This window comes from Myotis lucifugus, unplaced genomic scaffold, assembly GCF_000147115.1.
Source record: "Myotis lucifugus unplaced genomic scaffold, Myoluc2.0 scaffold_1, whole genome shotgun sequence".
NCBI lineage: Eukaryota > Metazoa > Chordata > Mammalia > Chiroptera > Vespertilionidae > Myotis > Myotis lucifugus.
Window position 1 is genome coordinate 1,012,935 of NW_005871049.1, and position 9,191 is coordinate 1,022,125.

General features: G+C 37.9%; 1 protein-coding gene across 1 annotated transcript; it reads right to left on the bottom strand.

The window, feature by feature from the left end:
* Window positions 1–1,952: 1,952 nt before the first annotated feature.
* Window positions 1,953–3,772, bottom strand: LOC102420911 (DNA-directed RNA polymerases I and III subunit RPAC2-like). The gene is made up of 2 exons (XM_006081961.1): window positions 3,679–3,772; window positions 1,953–2,407 (listed from the first exon to the last, which is right to left on the bottom strand). The coding sequence occupies exons 1-2, from the start codon at window positions 3,770–3,772 to the stop codon at window positions 1,953–1,955; spliced, it is 549 nt and encodes a 182-aa protein (XP_006082023.1).
* Window positions 3,773–9,191: the final 5,419 nt, after the last annotated feature.

Genomic DNA, 9,191 nt, shown 5'->3' on the forward strand with positions numbered 1-9,191 from the left:
ACAGTAAGATTCTTACTTTATATACAGTGTTTCGCAAGACAAATGAAGAGGAAAGGAAGAGAAATTTATAGACGGACATAAGCTCCAAAGCCTCACACCTACTGGCGGACTTTATTCACATTTCTCTCCTTGGCTGTCTAGGTTCTATTATAAGCCCCTAGGGCAGGGGCTGTGTCTGCTCACTGTCAGCACTCAACAAATAATAAATAGCACTATTAACAGCAGTACATGTGGGTAGAATTTGGATGGTTATTATTTTTTTTTAAGAGCACTGTTCAACAGAACACTAATTGGATTGTCAGTCAAGATTTTCTTGATCTTGTCTTAGGTGCATTATGCTACGGAGAAATGCTTAAACTGATCATTTTTACTTTTAAAAATACAGCTTAATGAAAAAGCAATTTAGTAAATTGCCAGGGGCTGTTTTACATCATACACAGTGTTGTGTTTCCCCAGAACAATTCAATTCAATGGAATTCCCTGGGAAGTTTAGTCTAAGTTGAAATAAAAAATTGTTGCTGCCTGAAAGATTGCATGCTTGCCTGATATGCAGAAATTTCTAGAATACGTAGCATTCTTTCAGACACAAAGCCCTTTTCCATCTTTACACCTGAATCAATCCCTCGAAAATGAATGACTTTATGCAGAATTCAGCTGTTTTTATTAAATTTGATGAAATCAGTTTACAGATACAGCGACATACACACATACATACTTAAACACAGTTGAGTCGGTAAAATAGCTTTCTATTGGATTTGCTTGTTTTTATTCGTTTTATTACTCAAAAAATCCAAAAGAAATACTGCTAAGTTTAAAATACTTACTAGGTCAAATCAGTCTGCGTTCTTGACGCAGAAGTATAAAATAAGGAGCTAAATAACAATTAAATTTTGTTTTCAGAGCTCTGAAAATTAAGTATATAGAAATGTCATCATTGCTGTTACTGTGTTTTTTACTTCTAGTATTTCCTTATGATTTGACTCTTTCCTATAGTTTCCTGCTCTATGCTAAAATTGCCCATCTGTTCTTGCATGTTGTCTAACTTTTCTATTAGAGCCTTTAACATATTACAGTAAACCCTCAATTTTGTGGATCTCGATTTATCGGACTTTGGATTTAATGGACAAAATTTCTGATCTGTATATCATAAGTGAAAATTAACACACTGTGAACTTTAAAATACTTTTAACTAAGATTTGCTTATAATTAAATTAACAAGTTATGTTTTTGTTATTAATTCACTGTTATTTTTAACAGATTTTAGTGAATAGGCCATATGTTGGGGAAAAAACTGTAGTAATTTTGCCAACATAAAAAACATTACATATCTGCAACTACAGTATAAATCCGAATCACCCTGGGTAATTGGATCTGTTGGCTAACTTTCTGCAGCAGTTTTAACGCCCATGTTCTCACATGCGCCGAGCCACTCCCCAGCCGTGTGCATTTGTTTACTCGCAGTGACTGGTGAATGCACCCATTCGGTAGACATTTAAAATTACAGTAATACATATAGAAAACTTTTCTGTGAAATTAAACTTTTCATGCCTACTTAATTTTAATTACACAAATGTGTTTACATAAGTAAAAACAGATACACTAACTAATTTGCCAATTTTTAACATATGCATTCAGAAAACCTCCTTTATTATAGAACAGACTTTTGGCTTTAACAGACACCCCCTCGCCTGAATTAGTCCATTATATTGAGGTTTTACTGTATTAATAGTTATTTTGTTTATTCATTTATTTTTTAGTTTAAAGAGGGAATTTATTAGAAAAATACAAAAGGTTCTTGCAGGGATTCCCACAGCTGTAACGAGTTAATCGCTAGAATCACGCCTTTCTGAAGGGCAGATCATGTTGTGATCATAAACTTCTATTTCTGGGTTTTGCAAGATCAGGAAGAGAATATCCCGGAGGATGTTCCTCCCTGTGTCGTGCACAAGGGACTAGAATGTGGATTCATTTCTGCTTGCTTTTTGGTCCTTATATTCCTTTATGCTGTCCTCGAACTTGTCAAGCACATGTTGGCAGACACTCATGAGCTCATTCAGGCCTCTCTGAAATGGCTCAACAGCTGGAAGAGCACCGCGAGTCTGAATTCGTAAATTAATTTTACTCTCTGAAGGATGGGTTGTAGTGTAACCACAAAATTCCACTTCTGGGTTCTTCATGATCATGTAGCGAAGAGCATTTCCTAGGGTCTGGTCCTCCTGGTGCAAAACAAGTGTCACGCAGTGTCTACCTGTTCCCGCTGCCTGGACCATTCCCAGAGCTGCCTTCCCCTCGCCGTCAGCCACTGAGGTCTTCAATCCAGACAGTTTTCTCTCCTGCTCGTGGCCCTCTTCCCTCGCCGGACGGCTTCCGGGATGTTCAGGTGGAGCTGGAGGAAGGTACTCTCCGCCTCATGTTGTGAAACATGCGAGAGAAGCAGGAAGGCTTAATAGTTATTTTAAATTCCCTGCCAGTTCCAGCATTTGGGTTGTATCTGAGGCTGGTTCTGGTGATGACTTTCCATCTTCAGACTGTATCTATTCCTCATTTTTCAAACGCCTTATCATTGTTGCTAGAAGTCAGACAGGTAAGATTCTGAAGCAAGTTTACCTTAGAGATGAGCATACCTTTTATGCTTCTACACCCTTAGTGTCTGTGTATGTGTGTATGTGTGTGTGTGTGTGGGGAGGGTTAATCTAGTCAAATGTCAGGCTGGGTTTAAAGTTTGGTGTTGCTATGGTTACCTTCCCTGTCCCAGAGGCTTCATATTTCTACAGTGACTGTAGGAGTTTGGGTGAGGGCCAGTTTACCAGAGAGGCTTCCCCACGTCCAAGGCGCAGGGGAGGAGCTGTCTCCCGGAGCAATCCCTGCTGTACTCCGGTTGTTTTCACTCAGGGTTTCTTACCCTTGTGGTGGGAAGCAAGGGACATTCTCTGACGTTCTGAGTGAGCCTCAATCTTAGCAGCCTCTATGAACTTGTGGAATGTGTCCCTCTTCTAGCTGTAGTGTTGGGGGCGGGGGGGGGGGCCTAACAAGTATTGCAGCTCGCTCCCAGGTACAGCTCTTCTTTTTCCTTTTTTCTTTTCTCCCAGTAGAAACAGTGACAACTGTTCATGCTCTTTCCCTTGCAAAGTAAGCTTTTTGTTCTATGAGAAAGATAGGGGAGAGGGGACAGGTGGGATTTCTGGCACCGGTTATTGTTTCTCTCTCCCAGCTGACATTACCAGGGAAAGTTCTCAGCGGTTCCCTCAGTCTTTCCCTTGACCCCCTCCTGGAGTTCAGGGAGTAAAAGCTGCAGCCCCCCCGGAGCGACACACTCTGACAATGGCCTAGGCTTGGCCTTTCGTCATTCTTACAAGATGACGTGCCATCTGATGGTATATGCCCCAGGTAAGCAAATACTTTCTCTGCTATAAAGGTGGCCCCTTGGTCTGATGCACTGTACTGTGGGGCCCCATGCCAGTGGATCCATCACGCTGTCAAACTTCAAAAGGTAGTGCTCGCTGAGACCCTAGGTGTAGGAAAGACAAACCCCAGCTCTGAATATTATCCATTATTTGGGGAACAATTTGCTGGCCTGTCCAGAGTGAAAGGGGTACAATATAGTCACCATGGCACTAACTAGCCAGTTGGTCTCCTCAAAGAATGGCACCAAAATGGGGGCTCAGTGTCAGTCTTTACCGTTGGTTGGTGGGACCTTTGACGTTGGCTTCCGGTAGATCAGCAAGTAGGAGCAAATGCTATTGGGCACATAGATAGCCTCCACCTCTGCCATCAAGGCCACTTTATTCGTGGGTCCATTGTAGCAGCACTAGAGTGGCTGGCGAATCGAATGCCCTTGGCTAAGTCCTTTTTAATTCTTGCCTCTTCTATGAGGGATGTTCTTTTGTGGGCATTACCATATGATGCAACAATATTCACACCCTACACCCACTCTCATACTAGTATGTCCATTCATAAACTTCTACCTCATATCTCCTTGTACTCCTTTTCAATTTTTTTCCTTTCTTTTCTTTCTAGACCCCTGTCAACCATCCAAAGAAAATGATATTTATAAAATGAAGTATTGTCCACTCCTTTTTATTTTATTTTATTTTTTTTTGTTAATCCTCACTCAAGGATATTTTCCATTGGTTTTTAGAGAGAGTAGAAGGGAAGGGGAGAGACAGAGAGAGAGAAACATCCATGTGAGAGAGACACATCAACTGGTTACCTCCTGCCCTCCTGCACATGCCCAGACCAGGGCCAGGGAGCAAGCCTGCAACCGAGGTATGTGCCCTTGACTGGAACTGAACTTGCCACCCTTCAGGCCAAGGTCCAATGCTCTATCCATTGAGCCAAACCAGTTAGGGCAGTCCATTTCTTTTAATGTTTAAGATTACTATGCTACTAAGTACTTACGTTTATTAAACATGAATTCTGCTAATGCCTAACAAGCTCTTTGCTTACTATTTATTTATACTCAAAATTTGAATGTTTTCATCTCTGTTTCACAAACTATAGACCTATTCACATTTCCTAATAGAATTCAATATTCTGAAAGGTAAATGTACATTACACTGAGCCTCAGAATTTCCTTTTGTTTTAGTTGACATGACAGTGTTGTAAGGGTGCCATCTCTCCAGTTAAACATGATTACATTATAGCTGGCCTGTAACTCAAGAGCAGTCAATCGATAGCCTGGAAAAAGCCACACAAGAATTAGAAACTTCCTTTCTCTTAATAATCTGAACTGTAAATAAATAGTCAGAGGCTATTTGTTTGGTAGTAGAATCAGAAAGTGAAAGAGAGAAAAAAGAGACCAATAAGTAGCAATGGCAGGAAGAGTAAATAGAATCCATGTGTAAACACAAGTCCAAAAGCCCTTTATAGGAAAGAGTGCATTATTGGTTTGGCAGGAAAAACAACCTACGATGAAGACATATACAGTGAAGAGACAGAAAACATAGCTGATAAATATTAACAGAATGGAGGTTGGTAGGCTTACAATTCTTAGGAAACAGTTGGTAAGGCTACTTAGGGTGTTGAAAAACTGGCCAGTTCCTAAATTTTCTGAGATCTGACTATTCTGATTCTGGTAATTTTAATGATATCTAGTTGGGGAGCTTTTTAGATATTCACATGAGATAGAGCCCAGTGATTAAGATTCCTGTTGGCTTGTTTTGTGTGTTCACTATAATGAAATGGACTTAATTTTTTCAAGATGTACCTATATAATGACCTGAATATTTCCTAGGTATGAATTCTCTCAACTTTATGTTGGCTATAAAGTATTACTACAAAACATCAAGTAATTCCCATAAAAATTTTTAAAAGGCATCAAGCGATAATATTTGGCATATAGACTTTATATTTTCTTCAAGGTTAATGTATACATCATGATGAATAAAGCTACTGCCGTACTTTCTTACATTCTTCAATGCATCTAGCATATGGTGGTAATTTTAGGAAACTGGCTTAAGTGACTAAGACAAAGCTTGGTAAAGAATTGGTTTTGGAAAGGATCAGCAAATAAACGGCAAGTGTGCCATCACTCCCTTCTCTTAAATCAATTGTTGATAGTATTAGTTAATCAGAGTTTTGTTTCTCCCTAAATCCCGACGAATTCATAGTTATAAATATTCATGGCATTATATTTCAGGTCTCACTACCAACATATGTAAGCCAGCACTCACAATTAAGCCTATTTGCCATCCGTGTGCTATTTCCTCCTTTGGACTCTTGCCTTTAGTGCTGGCCGTTTTCTCCGAGTGATTAATGTAACCTCATTAAGTTAATGAATCAGGCACTTTAGCATTTCTTCAGGGACAGAGGAACTAAAATTATTGGCTATGTGCTACTCCATACACTAATACATTGTTTAAATTTATTAAAGTTGCTTATAAAAACTAAGCATGATTTAGAAAACCTCAATCTCTAAACAATTACCAGCCCTTGGGCATCATTAAGAAAGGGAATCAAGAAAGCTTAAAAGGCCCTCGCTGGTTTGGCTCAGGGGATAGAGCATCGACCTGCGGACTGAAGGGTCTCAGGTTTGATTCCCGTCAAGGGCACATGCACGGGCTGCGGGCTCGATCCCCAGTGGGGGGCGTGCAGGAGGCAGCCAATCAATGATTCTCTTTCATCATTGATGTTTCTATCTCCCTCTCCTTCTCCCTTCCTCTCTGAAATCAATAAAAATACAGTTTAAAAAAGAAGAATATAGATAACAATATCAAAATTAAAAACTTCTAAAGGCCCAAATCACCTTAAAAAATAGAACAATAAACACTGGGGGAAAATATCTGCAATACACACAATATATCAAAATGATGAGTATCACTAATAAATGAAATATTCCTATACACAAATAAGCAAGTCCCCTGAATGACTATTTATGAGGCATTATTTGAAGGGGCACAAAAACAAGACAATGTTCTGAAATACTTTTTTTGTCCTACCTCTACACTAGTATAACTTCATATATGTGCAAGGTGTTTCTAGCCTTAAAAGTTTCATTTTAAAGTGATAATACACTTAAGATTACTTTAATATACCTGAGTTAGAATTGATTGGAAACAAAATATGACAACTCCCACCTTTGGTGCCAGTTAGAAATGGGCCATGCTAGATAGAATGAACAGTAATTATGCAAGACCTGTATAATTTTCCATTACTCTTGAAATATTTTTCTACTGAATCGTCTAGACCAGTGATGGCGAACCTTTTGAGCTCGGCGTGTCAGCATTTTGAAAAACCCTAACTTAACTCTGGTGCCATGTCACATATAGAAATTTTTTGATATTTGCAACCATAGTAAAACAAATATTTATATTTTTGATATTTATTTTATATATTTAAATGCCATTTAACAAAGAAAAATCAACAACAAAAAAGTGAGTTCGCGTGTCATAGGTTTGCCATCAATGGTCTAGACTAAATATCCTAAGACTACATATGAGTCTAGGCAATATTGACTGCTGGCTGTTATCATCAGGTAGACACGGACTTTCACACGAATGGATAACAGAAGCACACATCCCTTGTAGTCCTGTCCTCTCCCCACCAAATTGTAACTTGGATGTGGCCAAGACCGTACATCTAATTAGAAATTTACTAGATAAATAAGGGTCAGTGGAACATGTTAAATGCACCAGGAGAATGCAATCAGCAAAATACAGACTATGAGAAACTGTACAGGATAAACAACTCTTTTGTTTCTTCAATAACAAAAACTGGGAGAGAGGGAAAGGGAGACTCTATAGACTAAAAACAAAACAAAATAATACAACTAAAATAGTTTTAAAAACATATCAAGCAATCACAGCTTATGCACCTTAGTTAGATCCTAATCTGAAAAACAACTTGTTTAAAAGTTTATTACAATTAGAGAAAGTGAACACTGATGGAATATTTGATGAGAGTAATGATTGCTAAGTATGCTAATAACATTGTATTTAAAAAAAAAAGATTCTCATCCTTTTAAATATTTACAGAAATGATAGACTATCTATGGCAAGCAAATGTACTGGTTTGCCCAGGATTGAGAGGTTTCTTGAAACTTGGAACTTCCAGTGCTAAAACCAGGACTATTCTGTACAAATGGTGATTTCTATCAAAATTACTGGGATAGGTGTTGTGAAGTTGGTGGGGCTAGAGATAAAACTGGTAGACTTTTGGAGGATGATTGTAGGAGCTGACGTATATATTTGAAAATGTTCACAATTTTTTTTAAAAAATCACACGGACCAATATTGCATTATTTGTGGGAAGATGGAATAGACTTTACTAATCAACGTTGGGAAACTTAATAAAAGTATGATATCTGGATCATTTACAGAACAGATAAAAACTGAGTGTGACATATACTCATCCAAGATAGTGCAATGATAATTTTGTCAGCCAACTTGGTACTTGTGTGTTAGACAGTGACATAGGCTTGTACTGACCTCTTGAAAGTTCATCTATAATTGTAAGGTTTCTCATGTAATAGTACTGCTAACAACCAACATTTCCTGTGAGACCTCCTGGCATAGCAGAAATATGAAAAATCATGACAACAACACAATAAATTCTGTTTTCTTATAGAACTCAGAAGGAAGTACTCACTGATTCAGAGATGTGAGTGCACAATTAATGTATGCACTTATCCCAAATTTAACATGATCTATACATCTATTAATACTTAAAGTTGATGCTTGAAGATAGATCTGACTAAAAAGAATGTGTTGAAAGTTTTCACAGGGTAAAAGAGAACTTGTGGGGTCTACTTTTTTAACACTGCATGTGTACCTTTGATGTATACAACCTTCACAGTTCAAGTGATGACATGTGTAGTTTATTTCTTGTCCTAACAATATTGAATCAACAATGTAAAAATGAAAAGTTATTTTAAAATAACTTTTATAGTCAAGTCAATGGTTCAGTGATTTGTGCAAATCACATTCCAAATAGCATATTCTAACAACAAAGTTCAAATTTCTTAATGAAGGAAATTAATTAACCTACCAGTCATATTTCATTTAAATTGTGTGATGAATATCTTCTTTGCTCTGTTTATCCCCTAGAATTAAGAAAGATTCCATTATTCTTGGCAGGTTTTAAAAAACAAATTCTAGGGAATTGATTTATGTTTTCCAATGCATTTATTTATTCATAAAACTGAGATGTGGAAGCTTGCAGAACGGGTTCTAGAAGACCACGCGAGCTGTGAAAACACGGGCTGAGCTGCACATGGCCTGAGCCACGTCTTCAAGGTATTCTTTACAGGTAAACAGTCCAGCGCCCAAACTTTGGCCAAAGAACTTTGAAAATATCAAGGAGAAACAGAGCAACTGAGCATATTCTCATTGCCTGAAAAATAAGCAAAATGCCAAGAGCTTCAGATTCATGCAGGCCCTGACAATCTCTTTCTGGGAATCATGAGCACAGATATGGGGTGGCAAATGTCGTATGGCTGCTTCACAGTTTGCTGAATTATGATGTCAAAAAGGAGAGGAAAAACTGGGTTGTAGGAGAACCAAGAGCCCAAACCAATCTATTTTTGTCCTCAAAACATGTCCTGCTTTAAATTATTCTTGCAACTTTGTTCTGCATTCTTTCGTCATCCTCCATAGTTATTTGTCCAACCTTAAACCACCCTTCTGTTAAAAAACACCTTAATCAATAAAGGAAATAAATTAATTAATTAATTTAATTTAAAAAAAGAAAAAATA